The sequence below is a fragment of the Dysidea avara genome, chromosome 5 (assembly GCF_963678975.1).
Source record: "Dysidea avara chromosome 5, odDysAvar1.4, whole genome shotgun sequence".
Lineage (NCBI taxonomy): Eukaryota > Metazoa > Porifera > Demospongiae > Dictyoceratida > Dysideidae > Dysidea > Dysidea avara.
Genome location: NC_089276.1, coordinates 28,615,243 through 28,634,519, shown reverse-complemented (window position 1 = coordinate 28,634,519; position 19,277 = coordinate 28,615,243). Strand labels below are relative to the sequence as shown.

The following is a 19,277-nucleotide window of genomic DNA, read 5'->3' as shown; positions in this document are numbered from 1 at the left end:
CACGTGCCAGGTACCGAGCGCGCCAAAATTTTAGAATACAAACTCGAGAAATGTCAGCACACGATGAACCGAAACTTCCCTTTAAAGTGCATAAGGTAATGTATGTCCACACGGTTGTGATTTATGTAGAGTTAGACCTAAGTCGTTTTGGTCACGTGTCGTGCTATATTTAGTCCGTCCATTATAAGTAGTACTCAATGCGTAGTTGTATGTGTTGTATTTTAATAGTATGGAAAAACTCGTGATTTACACACGTCCGGGAAACCATCCACTGATGGACAGCAGGACCGTAAGACATGTAGTGACGATTTGTAGTGTTGATGACATTTATATTATAGGTGCCAGGACTGACTTGAAAGACTTTCAAAAGAATTTTAGGGTGAGTATAGTAGTGTATTCAGAAGGACACGCATGATAGACCCTTTCCGCCCTGTTGCTTAGTGATGGGAAATTATAAGTCCAGCACTTGTAATCTCAATAATACTGGGAGGAATCTGACCATATCAGTGTTAATGTCTAGAGCTGATATCTGGTCATGTCCAGTGCAACCTTGCTAACCTGGTATCCCGTAATTTGTGAACATCGATTTGTCACATATAATCAAATGGCATTTGGCCTAGCAGTAGTGCTTAATGAACACCTACCTATTGTTTGGCCTCTTTGTCTATGACAGTATACCCCCAAGAAGTTTCAGCCGATTCTGATATGGAATACATGTACCAGTATGGTGGCACGACGCTGAACATTCTCTAGAAACACAATATCCCTAATCAAGCACGGAGACCAAATGAACATAAAATTATATTCGATATATCACCTTAAAATCAAAACATTTCTTAAAATCATTACAAAAACTGTACTGCATTAGTTTTTCTATTACTCTAGGTTGAAGCTCACTTGTAAGGTGTTCAACTGACAGTAATATGTTAAATTTATGTTTAAGTAGAGCGTAAAACATGTCTGTTCTCCTCTGATATACATGCTATACATAGCTACACTTTCTGCCTTTATTTGGAACATGTATTTGCCTACAAGATTAAAGCAACATAGCAGTGTGTATCAAACACACTGCAGGATTTAAATATGACAATTATCTATTTAGGACCCAAAGGCACCTCTGAAATTATAGTGTTTTACTATATGTGATAGCCACATAAGTTTGTTATTTTGTAAAGAGGGTGGTGCTAAGAGGTACTTGTGATCTTGAAGGTGTCATTCATGGTTAGCTATAACATAGTTCAGCTCTAAAGCATATTCATGGTTATAGGTATGCATTCATACTGTACAATATACATAGTGAGAAATATGGGTATTATTCTTCCCTAAGTTTACGAATGTTTATAAAGCAGTGACATGCCATACATGTAATGTACTACAGATTTTCATACCAATTGTACTTGTATGTTGAAAGTTATGAACTCTGAATAATTATAACATTGGCAACATGATATCCATGGTGGACAGCATCCTGAAATCATTCTTTTGATCGTGCTCATTGAAAACACTTTCTTGGCTTAGATACTGTAATAGGTTTATGTATTTTCAGTTTCTATCATAATAGCTCAGCAGTTTGTTACATAATATACACTATGGTATCAGTGTGGAACTGCTAAGTCAGTGTTATTATGTTTGATGCATGAGTCCACAAATTTAAGTAAATTTAGGCAAAAATGCTTAGCAAATTTAAGCAAATTTGCTAAGCATTTTCATCCACTTGGTACACTATTACACAAGCTGGATGATTAGTAAAATTAAATGTTATCTGCCAAATCAGAATCCACCAATAACACCATGAATGCAAGGCTATGTGGCTATTGTCATGGAACAAGCAGTTACTGTACATATGTATGTGTGTCTTTACAAAAATTCTTGTAATACTAGCTTTTGTATTGTAATGTGTTGTTCTCTACTACATCTATTGTGTATTACTGTACATGTAGTTGCAACTAAAACCTGAGCAAGGTCAAGTTACTGGAGGTCAAAAACAATCTGGTTAGTATGTGTGTGTCTGTTTGTAGTGGTCATGATGTAGCATGTGATTTCTAGCGACTTTACAAATTCCACCTGGTAAGAGTAAAAACACCCAATCTAAGGGTAGGAAGAGACGTCCATTTCTTGTACGGAAGTTTGAAGGTACAATAAATGGTTATGGTATTCAACCAATCAAATGCTTTCAATAGATGCATATGAATTAACTGATCAGTTACTTGGACGAGGGGCACGTTCGTCAGTCATGGTGTGTCGCCATAGAAACACATCAGTACAATATGCTGTGAAGGTACAAAAATTGTCTCAAAATATCTAATTATAAGAACATTTGTCAGATTATTGCTCAAAGTGATGATAATGAGATTCGTAAGAGAGTCCTAAGAGAGATAGAGATACTGTATGTTGGGAGAGCTCACAGGTATATGTGTTGTGTATGGTAGTGTAGTGTAGTGTAGTGTAGTGTGTGTGCATGTGTGTCCTTGTGTGGTGTAATTGTGTGTGTATTTGTGTGTATGTTTGTATGTGTGCGTAGGTGTGTGGGGTATATGTGTGTGTAGTGTAGTGTAGTGTGTTGTATATGTATGTCTATGGTGTGTGTACTCGTATAGTGCAATCTACATCACTTGTGCACATGCAAGCAATGAGTGTAGTAAACTACATGTATCTCATGTACTGAGTACTTTATTTAACTGACTGATATAATAAATACAGTATCTCTGCCTTGAGGACAAATAAATACTGTATGTGGTACTTGAGTAAAGGGATCTTCTCAATTGCATAGTACTTCTGATGGTAGCACACATGTACAGTGGAATCAAGTTATCCTAGCTAAGTCAACAGCAGTTTGTCACAACGATTGCTCTATTAGAGTAATGAAGTGTATATATTGTATTTTCTATTGTCATTTAATGTACAATAATGCCTAGCTCTTTTGTAAGGCCACCCTTGGGACCAAAGATGTGGCTTCAGTGTGTATTCATGAAGCCTTCTCGTCATTGTCACTACAATGAGGTGGTCTTGTTAATGACAGTGAAGTACAGTTTCACTATACCTTCATGATATTACGAATGTTTATAACAGGTTTCCTACAGATAATGATAATCTACTTACATAATTAAATAGTTCTACACTGTGTAGTGTACCGGAGGTGTACGTATGTTATGTAGTTTTATTGTTCATAGGAATATTTTATACCTTATTGAATATTTTGAAGAACAGAACAATTTTTATCTGGTTTTCAACAAAATGGAAGGAGGTAAGTACGTATGTGTATATGTAATACATGTTCAATGCTGTACTGTATGGGCCAGTCACCAGATTTCCATTTAACAGCTGGGTAGACTGGAGTATGTACCTGTATGTAAGTAAAGTTCCTTGCTCAAGGAAACTCAATAGCAGCAAATGGACATAACTGAGCAATTTACCTGAAATCTTTTGATTACCATGCTGGTGCTCTGATCACTTGGCTCATACACACATGCGCGCACACACACACATGCACACACACACACACACACACACACACACACACACACACACACACACACACACACACACACACGCACGCACGCACGCACACACACACACACGTATGCAGCATACACATCATACAGTACATGCCAACTGGGAAAGCAATCCACCTAGTTGTAATGCTAATGGGTAACATCAACTAGGAAAGCAAATACCAACTGTCCATGTCTCACTTAACAGGTGAACATCCAGGTGGGACTTCAGGTGCCCACACCTTCACCTGTGAAACATACTTAGTGCAGGAATTGAATTGCTATAAGATTGCTTTTGGGTCACAAATGTTGTTGGCACATTATTACAGCTGTGAAATATTTGCCTACCCCAGGAGGATTTACCTGTGCTGACTCATGGCACCTGAATAATGCACAAGTATCAGTGCTGGTTGACTGGGTTGATGTGACCATGCTACATAGTACAGTAGCTGAAGGCTTTACTTTTGCTTTTTGTGCGTGTGCATGTGTGTGAGTATGTTTGTGTGTAGAATGTAGTGAGCAGTGTATTCACGTACACATACATAGTTTTTATTATATATAGTAGGTAGAACAGTTACTGTGTGTGTACTAATACAACTATGCTTCATGTGTATACCCCCAGGACCATTATTTCAAAGAATAAAAAAGCAGAAGAGTTTCACTGAACAGGAAGCCTGTGCAGTTGTAAAAGAACTGGCATTAGCTTTGTTCTATCTACATGGAAAAAGTACACAAAATGTCACAATTAACTTATGGTGATGGTTAATTTCCAGATATTGCACACCGTGATCTTAAACCTGCAAATATTTTGTGTGAAAAAGTAGATGAAGTGAGTAACCAATCTAGTTGTCATGGTGCCATTGTATTGTTTCAAATGATGTCCTAGGTTACACCAGTCAGAATATGTGACTTTGATCTCAGCCATATTTCACAGCAACGAACTCCAACTACTCCTATATTAATGACCCCAGTAAGCTTTTTGATGTACGGTAGTACTGTATAGTAGGGATCACGCAGAACTGGAGTTTCTAGCCAAAAATATCACCCTAAAACCAGCCTTCATGACAACTTGGCAGTATTGGTTAGGCACAGCAAAACCCAAAAATAGCTTTAGACCAACCCCAAACCCTTCCTATATGTTTCTATGGAATTTTAAAATTTTTCTATATTATAGAATTTTATTCTAACCGATGCCTTCAGCCAAGCATAACTCCACAATGGATATAGCTATAGGCTTGATTTCTTCACTATTCAACATCGCTTCGTCCCGAGATGTGCTTTTTCACCAACCACAATACACGTATCGTGGACTTTCCTTTGTACCCAGTTCATTGCAAGGTGTTCATTTATTCACTATAGCGCATTCATGGCTTCCTGTTAAAAATATATTTAGTACGTGCTGCTCGAGTCGACTTCTTGTGTTGTTGGCCGGTATATTTGTTTCTTGTGTGTTTGAGTTCAACTGGTTGTTCCAGATGACGGGTGTAGGATAAGAACTCATTTTTAGCAAAGTACAACAGGTACATGCTGATTAGTTGGCACGGTTTAATCGTTTGCATTTCTTAATGGGTATCCCAGCTGTTTCTCGTGTGCTTGAGTTCAACTGACTGTTCCAAACGACGGGTGAATAAGTACTCGTTCTTAACAAGGTAGAACAAGCACGTGCTGATTAGTCTCATGTGTTTGAGTTCAACTGACTGTTCCATACTCCATGGACGGGTGGATAAGAACTTGCTCTTAGCCTTCTCATGCATGCAAGTTACCATCTAGTGCTATTAATTAAGCCATTGTTTGATCAAGCTGCCAGAATTGCTATATCCTGCTCATACAGAATTTTCAATGTTACTCCTAAGATCTGTTAAACAAATTGATGTATGTGTGTGTTTTGTTTCTTTTTGTGTGTGTGTTTGCCTTTCTAGGGTGCTCCAGCTGCTTTAAAGCTTCTTGTTACCCCTGCGTCTAGGCCCCTTATTTATTTCCTGTACACTTGTCCTTAAGGCGTATAAATCAATCAATTGTTGTAGAATATCAGTATACCAATCTATGTGCAAAATTACAGTTTATGTTCAACGAAAAAAAATGATGTCGTCTTCTTTGATTGACTTCCCATAGCTACATTAATTCATCTTTATGAAACAAATTAGTTAAGTAGATTGATCATCAGTTCTATAAAAAAAAGAACAGAAACAAAATTAGGAATTTTAAACAAGAGTAGGTATCAACTAGAATATAGTACACCAATAAAAGTACTTAAACAAGCTTGAGTTAGTATATTATTACAGCAAATTACTGTAACAAAAGAAATGAATATTCATACTGTGCATTTGGATATTCACTTCTTTTGTTATAGTAATTTGCTGTCATAATATGCTAACTCAAGCTTGTTTCAGTACTTTTTTATTGATGTACTATATTCTAGTTGATCCCTATTCTTGTTTAAAATTCCTAATTTTTTTCTTACACTTGTACAGTACATTACAAGTTATACAAGACCAGCCGTAATTCGAGACAATATAGTAATTGGTCATGTGTGTATGCGTGCGTGTGTGGTTGAAAAGTTACCCAAAGTACCATGGCAAATTTTCTATCCATGATTATACAATCTGCAAGGGGTGTATTACTGCGTATGTACCATATAGAGAGATATTTTGAGGGGGGAGGGGATATTTCGGGGATGACCATTGTTCAAAATTTCGAGGTGGAAATTTCCACTTCTTTGGATCTTTTGTGTATTAAACAATGCAATTTTGACCACGCTGCATATTTCGACGGGGAATTTGGAACCAATCCACAAAAAACACAACAACCAATTTTTTGACAAGTTTCCTGATATGGTGTGTATACATGGCTAACAGTAGAGTTCTTGGCAAAGCATAACTGTTTACTTTAAAACATGTATTAGAATTTTGATGTAGCAGAAAGTATTATGAGCCAAGCTTCAATTCTACACAGATTGAGATCTTGTATATTCCACATTTGATAAAGAGGTTTTAGCTTTCTCTAAAGGGATGGCACTTACGGTGTGTACGTAGATACGTGTAGACCTTCTTACTTATAATTTACTACATACATACTGTACATATATACTGGTATTTATGCACTCTGTACTGTAGGTTGGGTCAGCAGAGTACATGGCCCCAGAAGTAGTACAGGCTTACACTGGGGACAGTTTCACATATGATAAGAAATGCGACCTCTGGAGCCTTGGAGTTGTGCTGTAAGTGGAAGGGCTAATCCAGCTCATGATGTTACAGTGAGTGTGGCTCCACAGGTATATGATGCTATCAGGAGATGTACCATTCAAGGGACGCTGTGGTAGGAAATGTGGCTGGGAACAAGGCAAACACTGTGACCAGTGTCAGGATTTACTACTGGATAATATACAGGCTGGTAGTTATGACTTCACTGGAAAGGTGATGATGTTATGGTATAGTATTTACTAAAGTTTGAAAAGTTCCAATGTTTTTACTATACTTTAATCATTTGCTTCTTAGTAATTATACTTATAGAGCATTTTAAAGATAAAAAAAGTAGACCTGATGTTTAAAATCTTTAATGAAGTGGTGGCTGATCAGTCACTTTCGTGTAAATTCGCAATTCAGTTTTGTTGTTGTTGTTTTTTTTTCTGTTGTATAAATAGAAACTAGTACAATTAAATGAGGTAGGGTTCCAGTGATAGAAAGTAATGAAACAAGATATATGAATGACAGTCATATCTAGTCTACACCGTATGTAGGAAAATCCCTACATTAGTATGTTATCACCATCTGTTCATTGCCAGACTGTAGGGGTTTTCCCACGTACATAGCTATGTTGTAATGGCTACCATCGTTCATATCTCTTGTTTCATTACTTTTAATCTCTAGAATCCAAATTCATTTTTAATTAATTGTATTTTGTAGGACTGAAATGATCATAGTGTTTTGTATTCGAGTACTCTCTAGAGTTAACTCACAGATACTAGCTACTTGTAGTCGTACCCATTTGACATGTTTTATACTGACTTTAAGCAGTTTACAGATTTTTCAAGCAACAAACAATGATACACACAATGTATTAAAGTGCTGATGGTAGTGTTCCTGACAAGAAATTATGCCAATCAAACTCTATAACCTTCATTGTGTCACTCACTGATGGCAAATGCATCATGTGAGCTGGGTCATGTGATCTTAATGAGTACTTGAGTACCAATTTTACTATCCAAGTACCAAAATCCTTAATGAGTACTTGTAGTATTTGTTTCAGCCCTACTATTTTGTTAATTGACTTTTTGCTATATGTAGCTACATCACTATGTTATACACGCACTGTATGGTTGTGACTGCTATATTAGAGTATCTCGATGTCCCTGATTGTCTTAAGTGAGTTGCACAATATATTAAGGGGCATAGTTTGCCATGTCTAATGTTCTACAGCAAAACTGCAGCTAAATTAGTAAGGGGTGTGTGGTCATGGCTTGTTCTGATTGTTAAGAGCAAGGTGGCATGCTTTGATCATTTTGGGGGCATGGTCAGTCCATATGATCATTTTGGGGGCATGGTCAGTCCATATGATCATTTTATTAGTGCAGCTACATGTATCTACTCCACTTACAGTTGCTAAAGCACTTCAAATAGTTTTCGGCTAAATATGCTCATATACAGAAGGCAGACACTCATCGGAACCAAAAAAGGCACATGTTCCACCTGTGATTTTATTGTGATGAAATGGTGGCTGTGTGTTGCTTCATTTGGCCTCTAGCCTTGCAAATATGATCAGGCAGGCAGGCAGGCAGGCAGGCAGGCAGGCAGGCAGGCAGGCAGGCAGGCAGGCAGGCAGGCAGGCAGGCAGGCAGGCAGGCAGGCAGGCAGGCAGGCAGGCAGGCAGGCAGGCAGGCAGGCAGGCAGGCAGGCAGGCAGGCAGGCAGGCAGGCAGGCAGGCAGGCAGGCAGGCAGGCCAAAATTTGCATTTAAGGTTGTTGTTTTTTTTAGTATCAGTATCTGGCAAGTGTTTTCTTGTTTTTAACGCTGATACTGTAATGTTTCTAGGATGGTTTAAACAGTAGCATTTTAGATGGCATCTGTCATTTTAGGGGGAATCCTACTAAATAATGTTTGATAGGAAATGGGTTTAAATCAATGCATTCTAAACAGTGGCAAGCATGTTTTTTTGTGCTGCTACTAGCACTGACACCATGCGTGTCACTGCCAACCATATTGTCACTATCATACAGTACGGTAGTACTGTATATTAAGGATCATGGAGATTTGGGTTTCCTAGCCAAAAAAAAATCACCCAAAAACCAGCTTTACAACTCCATCCTAGCACCTTGGCAGTATTGGTTAGGTATAACCAAGTCCAAAAGTGCCTTCAGTATGATCCTAAAGGCTTCCAATAAATTGTTACAAAATTTAAAATTATTCAATGGAAATTTCTACTGACTAACTGCCTGCCTGCCCTGCCTGCCTGCCTGCCTGCCTGCCTGCCTGCCTGCCTGCCTGCCTGCCTGCCTGCCTGCCTGCCTGCCTGCCTGCCTGCCTGCCTGCCTGCCTGCCTGCCTGCCTGCCTGCCTGCCTGCCTGCCTGCCTGCCTGCCTGCCTGCCTGCCTGCCTGCCTGCCTGCCTGCCTGCCTGCCTGCCTGCCTGCCTGCCTGCCTTCAGGCAAGCATAACTCAACAACGGCTAAGGCTATGGGCTTGATTTTTTCACAGTTTGACGTCGCTTCGTCCTGAGACGTACCTTTTGGTATACTGCAGTACGTATAATGCACGCATCATGGACTTACCTTTGTCCTTCTTTGTGTCCCATTTCTTTTTGCTGACAGCCCAAGGTGTCAATTCGCGGTAGCGCAAGGCATGGCTTCTTTGCAATACATTTGTAAACGGGAATTGTCCATATTTTCCGTGGTGACTGGATTGATTGCAGATACAATTCTAACACTGTTCTTTGTTTGTAACGCTGTGTAACGGGCTGAAAGCGAAAGCATAATGGCCGCTGCACTTTCGAGGCAGTAATTGATAGTTGGGGGTGCACGAATCGTCAACGGGCTTGTTGCAGAGGCACTTCTTTTACTGTTTTTCATCTGTAGCGCTGCATAACAGGCTGAACATAGCTATAAGCGAAGTGTAATGGCCACTGTACTTTCGAAGCAGTATTTGATAGCTGGGGCGTGTGTTCAGATGAAAGCATTAATTCTGGTGCCATCCTTTCTTTTGATGCGGTATGCGTGGGTTCACCGGTCATAATAATGGTACAAAAAAGTAAACAAACAAGTTTAAGGAAAAATTAGGAATTTTAAGTTCAATTAGGGATCACAGAAAAAAAAGTAGGGAAACAAGGGAGGTCGCCTACACCTGCAGATATACTAGTGAACATTTGATCCCTCATTCAGTCTTGGTCTTGGGGGTATAGACTGGATTAGGGATTAAATGTTCACTAGTATATCTGCAGGTGTAGGCGACCCCTACTTTTTTTTTCTATGATTCCTAATCAAATTTAAAATTCCTTAAACTTGTATCTTTTAACAGTCATGCATAACAATGTTGTGTGTTTTTACTTACCATATATCACTGAAGCCAGAGCCTTCATTGATATTGTCAATACTTGTGTGTTTAGAAATGCCTGTATGTTACTTGTTCCCATGTTCCATTTCATTTGTCTGAGTTTTCTGTTATTTTCTTGTCTTATCTAAAGTACAAGTGTACCTATGTATGTACAGTATATGTCTTGCAGGAGTGGGGAGAAATATCTGAACCTGCCAAGGACTTGGTTGCTCATCTGTTAGCACGTAATCCAGATGAGCGGTACTCAGCTGCTAAAGTGCTTGAACATGAGTGGATCACTAAGGTACATAGAGGATATGTGATAACAGGAATAGATCACATTATCTTATTTGCAGGAAGCCCCACCTACTCCATTAACCACTCCAACAGTATTAAAAAGGTAACAGTGTTTTAGTATCTTAGTAAGACCACACATGTATAGTACTTACATTTTAAAGAAGAGTTACTAATTTCAGGGCTTGATTGGTGGTGGTGTGTGTGTGTGTGCATGCGTGTGTGTGTGTGTGTGTGTGTGCATGCGTGTGCCTGTTGTGAGTGTGCTCACTGTGTGGAGTGAGTGTGTAGTGTGTAATAAGTTTTGGGAATTTTAGAGATGGTGTTCTAGTTACATTCACTTTCTACACTGTTTCTTTAAGGCATTAAAACTACAGAGATTGCTTAATTGTATTCTATTGTTTGTGTTACTACAGAAACAGCAGTTTTCCACAAGGGCTCTCACAATATGCTGCTATGGCCAACAGTCTTACAAGACAATTGTCCATATCTCATTCACGTCAGCCATCTCAGGATATTACCAAACATCATCAACTTCATGAAGATGATGGAAACAGTTACATGAGTTTGTCCCCTCCTAGCTCATCCGAACTAGTGCTTCGACGACGAGGCAACACACCGGAGCGGCAATCATGACATCAGTTGTGTCGTATTGACGTCATCCCTTGCGGCACATACTCCACAGAGACTAGCAGTAGACTCTATTTTTGATGATGCAATCTCCCCACCCAATTTGATATGTTGTATTACTTAATATATGCCTTTAAAAGTATCAGGTTTTAGTACAATATTATATACTGTAACAACAAGATTGGGAGGGACAACTACGTAATGTGGAAAGGCTGCATAGGTGGTTTTATAGCTATGAGGGGCTTTGAGAGTAATTCATAAAGTATGATACATCAGAGACACATTGTTCCTTGTGAGAAGACCTTTTTTGGAGCAAACGGTTGTTCAGGAAGGTGATAAATTCTGCCTTGAGTGAGTTTTTAATTGTCTAGATAATCCCTACACATACACAAAATGATACTCTGTCTGCTTTCTACATTGCTATTGCTTCATATGTGCCTTTTAGTGATGCTGATTGCAAATAATTAATTCCAAAATATTTTGGATAATAAACTGAATTTTACAAATTTTGATTTGGTCTCTTATTTCTACATAAACTATTCCATAATTGGTTGGCTCATTGAAAAATCTGTACACAAAACATTTATTACCTTCTTAGATATCTCGTGTTCAGCTTGGGAAACTAGAGACCCATTCAAGTCTTTACTAAAGCTAGCAAAGACTTCTCCAAAAAATCAGGCAGAATTAAGTTGAAAACGAAGCGTAATGCATATGGCTCTATCATCCCCACTTTTATACAGCAGCCTGAACCTTTATATTGTGGGTTTCAGTTTATTGTAAAAGATCTTGCAGAATACCTTCCCTTTGATCATATTTGCACTAACAAGAATATTTTCTCACTGGGTACCAAACGCTGGACAGTGGGTGTGGCTAAGCATGCAATATACTCTAATAGAACAGTCAGTTGATATACAATTATTACGTTAATGCTAGTTCTATTACTGTCATGTGTTAGCTGTGATTTTGAAGTAATTCTTCTAAAGTGACCATTGTACATGTTTTCTGAGTGCTCCACAAGTTGCCATGCTGATTGACTTGTTACACTGGTTTCCATACAAAGGCAAATTATAACATTGTTTTCATGTGATAGACAATGTGTTTTAAGAACTTTTCATGTACATAAGCTACCCAATTGCAAGTATATCATGTTCTGGTATTACTTCTATTTATGTACTCCTGTATTTGCTGCACTCTGTATAACAAAGCACAACAAAAGTCAGTTAATATTAGCTGCATTTACACCAGTGCTACAAAAACTGTGTGATACAGTAGAGATAATGGTGGCATTGGCAGGGATGACAAGCTAGTAGTAGCAAAGAAACTGTAGGTGTTAAGTATTACTTTATAGTGTTTGTAATTATTGTCTAGTCAAAATCATATACCCTGTCACTTCGTTTTATAGCCCAAGTAAGCCCAGTGAAAAGGGAAAGCTCAATCTAAACCTTTGCATGTGGCACTCTTCTATGCAGTCACTCAAAATTCTCACCTGCTTCCTTTTTAGTAACTACTGTGATAACCACCTAAGTTCTGACCATTGAATATTTCTAGGGATTAAACTTAATATAATTTTTAAAATACTGCTTATATACATATGCAAAGCAAGCTGTTGTGTTAAAAAAAATGATAAACAACAATAAAATTTAATGAGATTACAAATTGCATGGGATAGTAATGGAACTAACTTTGCTTACTGACATGTAAATATGCAATACATTGAAAACAAGGTGACATCACATTTTAAGGTATTAACAATAGAGTGCATGCGTGATGAACAGTTTTACCTTAGACAAAGACAAAAACAGAAGGGACTGCAGTTGTGTAGCAGGGATTTAGAAACTTGAAACTAATAGCTACATTAAATTCCAAACCAGGTGCCAGTGCCACAGTAAGTGTCTGACGAGCCACACAGCCTGGGATGATGATCCATTCAGTGCCTCTTCTACATTCAGTCAACACTTAAACATCACGGCTTCTCAGTGTTCTCATACATTCTGCACCTTGTGTTTATTACATCTCTGACATTTAGCTAATCCCTCCTGCAAACAATAAAACAGAAAACATGGGAATTCTAAACTTTAGAAATGAAACTTAATATCTTTAGTTACACCCTAACTAACTCTTTATAGTATCTTCATTCAGCATAGTTTCTGACATGCATATTGTCTTTCCCTAGAGGGATAAAGCTGACTAGTATAATTATAACATTGTATAGTCTACAAACCAGATTTTGTTATCATGGTACAAAACACAATTAAAGCATTTGTGACCAAAGGAGTCTCACACACACATGCAATTCTGTGCTTTGAAGACCATAACTTATAGCTAGTGTTCAAGAAACATATTTTTCCTTCTAACCATGTGGTACTCATGATCACTACTGACCAAATTTCAAATTAATAGCCTTTTTCTATCTGACGTTACAAGTCATCAAAGTTAGTAAATTGGATGTGTGTGGAAGACGTTCTCCTTTTGCAAATCTGGTCAAAACTATCAAATTAACCACCTAATGATACTTTTGATTACAGTTATACAGAAGGTATATTTATCCATTATAGCAACAGACAAACATGCATGTATTGCAAATATAACGTGACCCAATTTTGGAAAACCATCCTTTTGAGCAACATCGCAAAAGTTGCAGGACAGGATTTCATTTTGCACATTAATGATTATTTTGGTTAAAGCAGCTATTAAACCTTCTTGCTGTGAAATTTCACAACCAAAGCTTCTTTCTGCTAGGAGATATGGATGATTTTATAATTATCAGACCATGTAGTGATTTCACAATGTGTGGGAGTGGGACACCAGTTAACTTACAAATGAAGACTTGTGATTTGTTCAGGTGATGGAATGGTTATACTAAGCATTTAGGCAATGATACATGTTAATTAACTGGAGAAAAGGACCAGGAGCACTTGATTTCACTATTAGGAGTCTCTTTATAGATGGCAGGAATGGAATTATTGGTAAACAAAGTGATTTGTCACCATTTGTCATGCTTAATCACTCACAGAACTCAATGCATCACTAAATTATTGACCATATCTCTGGAAGTCTTCAAGGTACATGTATCAAGCTGAAATTTTAACACAAGATAGATAAACACCCAGTGCCTAGAAAATTGTCAAATTCCAGAAAGGATGGTTTTCCTAAATTGGGTCACATACGCACACACTACACACCTTGCTTGCTTCTGTTGCTGTTGTTGAATGGTTAATCAAGCCATATTAAAATGACAATTATATAGTATAATATAACTTCTAATTATTCTGCAATCTGCATGTGTGTACAGCTAGGTCTCCTTTACTGTTTACCTTCAGTAATTTATGGACTTCTTGATAAATAAATAATAATAATAAGGTTCCTTCCACATGGGGTGCTTTGAGATAATAAGTCAATCTCTAGTGTTCTTATGAATGAAATGAACAAGGAGAATACATCCAGACTCTTGTAAGTAGAAATCACATGGCTGTAGGATTGAGGCTGCCCATGCATGCAGCTTCCTCCTGACATAGACTCCTTTCAAACATATCTAATGTAAGTCATGTAACATCTTTAAATAGGCTATAGGGAACCAGGTATCCTACAGACCTTCAGCACTTGACACTTGTACATATGTTGTAAAGCCTTATTATATTACATAGCTAGCCTCGTAGCTAGCTAAATGGTCCCCTTACACATTATTATATTATATTTGTTACTGTGCAGCAATCAAAAGATTATAACACACAGGTGTGATCATAAAAATTACTTAGGTTATTACCAAGCTCATTAGGGGTGGAGGAATTAATTACATCAGCAGGGGGTTTGTTCCATAGCTTGATGCAGTTCGAATCTTGGGGTTGGAGAGATTTTTTCCTTACTATGGCCCCTAAGCCGCCCCTTTTCTGTTACACCTTTTCAACTATAAGTCTAAGTCCTTGAAATTAGGTTAGGATAATCCAAAGGCTGCAGCACATGTTGCTGTCAGACCTTCAGTGCTGGTCACTGTAATGCACTAATAACAATAACAACAAAATAATAATAATAATAAATACCGGGAGCAACTGATTGTGGGTTTCATCCCAATGTTAAGGGAGTGGCTGTACTTGAGGGCTGCACCTAGTCTGGCGCCGCCCGCCCCTTCGCATAAAGTAAGGGTCTGGTGAAATACAGATACTAAATCATTTCTAGCGCCCAGATTCGGCGCTAGCCAATTAGTGCATGCCAATGACGTTCATACAGAAATCGCCTTGGCAACACAATGCTTTTGTTCGAATTGAAGTGCAATCATCTGACGTAACAAGCATTACGTGCGCTGTCTAATTGAATTCCTTTTGAAATGATTAGGTATTTGTATTTCTCCAGACCCTTACTTTATGCGAAGGGGCGGGCGGCGCCAGACTAGGCTGCACCGTTTCAGTTACTGCGAAATAATATTCAAATACACTCGTGATCTGATACAAACTGCAGTGCTATTCAGTTGCACTTTATGGCTGACTCTGAAAGGCCAGAGAGCGTCAGGCTTGCCTTGCACGGAAGACCGGATGTTGCCGCGGATCGTGATGATGCGACAGCGCAACAACGCGCGAGTAAGGATTTCATTGTTTGTGCGTAACATATTATAAGTTCAGAAAGTATTCTTCTCTGACGCCATCATTTCACTTCTCCCCTCTATGTGTTGAGACCCTGGGTGCTTGGGGATCAGTCATGTGCACGCTCATTACTGAGTGAGACGGATTGGTTCCCGGAACAGTCTCAGTGGTGATAATAGGGCAACCCAATTTTTAATTCAGAAGGTTGCTATCGATGTTCAGCGTGGCAATGCTGCTTCTGTGATGGCAACAATTCCTTCATCACAGGATTGGGCAGAGTTTGCCTCTCTGCCCACTGTTTGAATGTGAAAACCTTGTGCATTAAAAAAAAAATACTAACTATGGTAAGGCTGAGGCAATCATTTTCTGAGTTGTTTAATTCTGATGTAGTGTTAGCAGCAATTCTGTCCCCTAAGGAAGAGTAAATTAAAATATAATGTCCTAAGTAATGAAGTGTCACATTCAACCTGCCCAGGTCAGGCAGTGGTGGGGAATTGCAATAGTTATTAGACAATTCTGCTTACATGCATGTGCCTCTATGTCGAGGACAACTTAGGTAGAAATGAGTTGAGTACCACGGCCAAATCAGAAGTATGTGGGGTGTGACAATGTGTGTCCACTCTCTACACACGTACAATTTAGCATACACCTTACACTATTATAACCTAATTGTATTATACATATTAAAAGAGCAGTTTGGTGGCACCTGCAGCTGTTCGTTTGCTAGTCTCGTGTGCCCCTAATCCGCACTTTTTAAAGTATTAAATTGGATGGTGGAGGTGGTCTGGGCACAAGATTATCCATTTGCATGGTGAAATGGTCTGGTTGCTATAGTGTTGTTTGCAGAATTGTAACACGGTCAATATTACATTGCAACTAGCTACCCTGTAGAAAGTAGCTACATTACAAGTTAACCGAACATGCACTAGAGAGCTGCAAGAACTGAAAGTTCAGCTACATTACAAGTCATCCTGTAGAGAGTTCTCTAAGTTACAAGTCACCCTATAGCTAGCTGGAGAGTTTAGCTGCACTCCAGTCACTGCATGTAGAGAGTACGGCTACATTGCAGCAAGTTACCCTATAGAGAGTGCAGAAAGTTCACCCTGGTATAAAGTCAGTCACCCTGTAAAAGGTTCAGCTTGCTACAGTACATTACAAGTTAGTAAAATTGCCATGTAGAGAGTTCAGGTACAGTGTAAGTTGCAAGTAACATGCTAGAAAGTTCAGCTACAAGTCTCTCTGCTGGTAGACAGTTCAGCTTCATTACAAGTTTGTTTGTAGAGAGTTCACTTATTAATTACAAGCCACACTGTAGCTAGTGCACTCAGTTGTATAAGTAACTATTAGACATTTCCTGTAATAAAAGCCTCAATGAAGACCATAGGCTGGCTTTGAGGGTAGAAAAGTACTTGTGTGGCCCTCAAAAAGGGGTGAAATTAATGCTGAAATAATTACATTCCCAAATCTTTTATCCCATCATTGCTAAAATAATTTGGGGATCAATTCTATACTCCTACCCATAATAATAATGCAAATGTGCTGAAATGTCTCATTATATAATTATACGTATGTACTTTCTGTGTGACTATATATATATATATATATATACATATACTTGTATTTGTCTTACAGTAACACTTCTTACAGTACTGTATAGGTTTTGGCTTTCCTGGCCAAAAATACCACTCAAAAACCAGCCGCAATATTTCAACATGACAGCTTGGCAGTATCATTAAGACAACTAAATCAGAGTAACCCCTAAAACCTTCCAACAAGTTTCTAATTTTATTTCATTGTGTTTTCTATAATAGCTGACTGATCATGACTGCCTTTACAAACTGATGCCTTCAACTAAGCACGTCACTATAGTTAACACTAATTTTTCACTGTTTGATCTCGCTTTGGCCCAAGGCATGCCATTTCTCTAACTACAGCATCTATAATGCATGCATCATGGACTTACCTTTGCCTTTCATTGTGTTCCATTTCTTTCTCCACTACCGTGAAGATGTTGATTTATGGGTAGTGCATTATGGCTTCTACTGCATCACTGTGTGGCCTGTTATTGTTTCTGATCAAATACTCCAATGTATGGTAGACTTTGTTAATTATTATGTAGTAATATGTATACCTGGCACAAGTGCGTTCCTGATATCCTGAGGGTGAGTGTGTATTATATCAAAAGTGCCCTTGGTATAACTAATATGTGTCACATGGGTTAACTACTAACACATGTGGGAAACTGCTGGCTTTCTTCACAACTGTATTGGGCCTTGTGAAATTATTGATAGTGGATGCTGGAAATGATGCAAGAACAACGATAAGGCACTACTGTTGTGAGAATCCGAACATACGTGACCGACACAAGCATATAAAAAGATTGACTGTGGGTTTGTACAGTGATACTGAAACAATAGTGAATAAATGACAATAAATGACTATAACGATAGTGAATAAATGATATATAGCCATGAATAAATTTCAGTTGTGCATGAATATCTTTCACCACTAAAGACTCAGTCTATTATGTAACATCGAACAAGGCCCAGGTGTTTATAGGATTTATCAAAAATAGTGTTAAAGAACCAATCCTTAAATTTCTTAGCTTCAATTCAACACTTACATTCCCATCAGCTGAATGATTGTTATGGTGGTCACACTGTTTCTGTAAGATAGAGAATATTATTTATGTGCTGCTGCAGCTGGTAACAACAGCAGATTACAACATAGATAGTTAATAAATGATTTGCTACTTGTAGCCATATCATCTCTGTGACCTTTGTTTAAAACCCATGCGATACAGACTGAAGTCAAAGTTGAGTGATGATCCAAACTACAACAACTACACAAAAAAATTGGAATTTTCAACTAGAGTAGAGACCATAGCACATCGATAAAAGGTATTAAAACAAGCTGGAGTGGTGCATGGTATTAAATCACAGTAAAACAATAAGAAGTGTTATATCCCTACTGTGCTCAAGATACCATAATGGAAATGCACAGTAGGGATAATAACACTTCTTATTGTTTTACTGTGATTTAATATCGTGCACTACTCCAGCTTGTTTCAGTACTTTTTATCAATGTGCTATGGTCTCCCTACTCTAGTTGAAAATTCCAAAATTTTTTGTGTAATTGTTTAACTTTTTTTTGTAAATAATTATAATGACTGCAGGGGGTGAACCCACGCATACCGCATCTGAAATGGCACCGTGCACCCCAGCTATATCGATTATTGTCTGAAAAGTGAAGTATCCATTACGCTTTGTTGTTAACTATGTTCAACCTGTTACACAACATTTCAAATCAAGAACTGTTCGAAAAACACCTCTGCAATCCACGCATACCGAAAGAAAGAAATGGTACCATGCGCCCCAGTTATATTAATTATCATCTGAAAAGTGAAGCATCCATTATGCTTTGTTGTCTGCTATGTTCAATCTGTTACACAGCAGTACAAATCAAGAACTGTTTGAAAAGCACCTCTGCAATCAAAATAGCTACTATGAAAAGTAAGGACGATTTCCATTACGAAGGGAAGCCATCACATGCTACTGCCAAATTGACACTTTTCGCTGACAGCAAAGATGAATGGGACACAAAGGAGGACACTGGTAAATCCACGAAGAATGCATTGTACGTACTATGGTGTGCCAAAAGGCATCTGTCAAGCCTAAGCGACGTCGAACAGTGAAAAAACAAGCCTATAGTATTAGCCATTATCGAGTTACGCTTGTCTGAAGGCATCAGTCAATCAGTCAGTCAGTA

At 38.3% G+C, this 19,277-nt stretch overlaps 2 protein-coding genes across 2 annotated transcripts in view; both read left to right on the top strand.

Moving 5' to 3' along the window:
• The first annotated feature begins 9 nt into the window (after positions 1-9).
• On the top strand, positions 10-11,098 carry LOC136255557 (MAP kinase-interacting serine/threonine-protein kinase 1-like). Its single transcript, XM_066048353.1, has 16 exons — positions 10-95; positions 229-289; positions 339-379; positions 1,941-1,992; positions 2,047-2,133; positions 2,181-2,278; positions 2,325-2,407; positions 3,171-3,244; positions 4,114-4,218; positions 4,265-4,320; positions 4,378-4,461; positions 6,605-6,708; positions 6,763-6,904; positions 10,202-10,315; positions 10,368-10,411; positions 10,722-11,098. Exons 1-16 carry the CDS (start codon positions 51-53, stop codon positions 10,939-10,941), a joined length of 1,410 nt encoding a protein of 469 aa, XP_065904425.1. The 5' UTR covers positions 10-50; the 3' UTR covers positions 10,942-11,098.
• Positions 11,099-15,313: 4,215 nt separating this feature from the next.
• Positions 15,314-19,277, top strand: part of LOC136256244 (uncharacterized) — a 68,954-nt gene continuing 64,990 nt past the window's right edge. Inside the window, exon 1 of the mRNA XM_066049174.1 lies at positions 15,314-15,506. Within this exon, the coding sequence (XP_065905246.1) occupies positions 15,407-15,506 (100 nt within the window). The 5' untranslated portion in view covers positions 15,314-15,406. The remainder of the gene's footprint in view (positions 15,507-19,277) is intronic.

Coding starts and splice junctions, on each gene's coding strand:
- LOC136255557 (XM_066048353.1), top strand. CDS start 51: ATGTCAGCACACGATGAACCGAAACTTCCCTTTAAAGTGCATAAG. Junction 290..338: donor CACTGATGGACAGCAGGACC/GTAAGACATGTA, acceptor TTTATATTATAG/GTGCCAGGACTGACTTGAAA. Junction 6,905..10,201: donor GTTATGACTTCACTGGAAAG/GTGATGATGTTA, acceptor TATGTCTTGCAG/GAGTGGGGAGAAATATCTGA.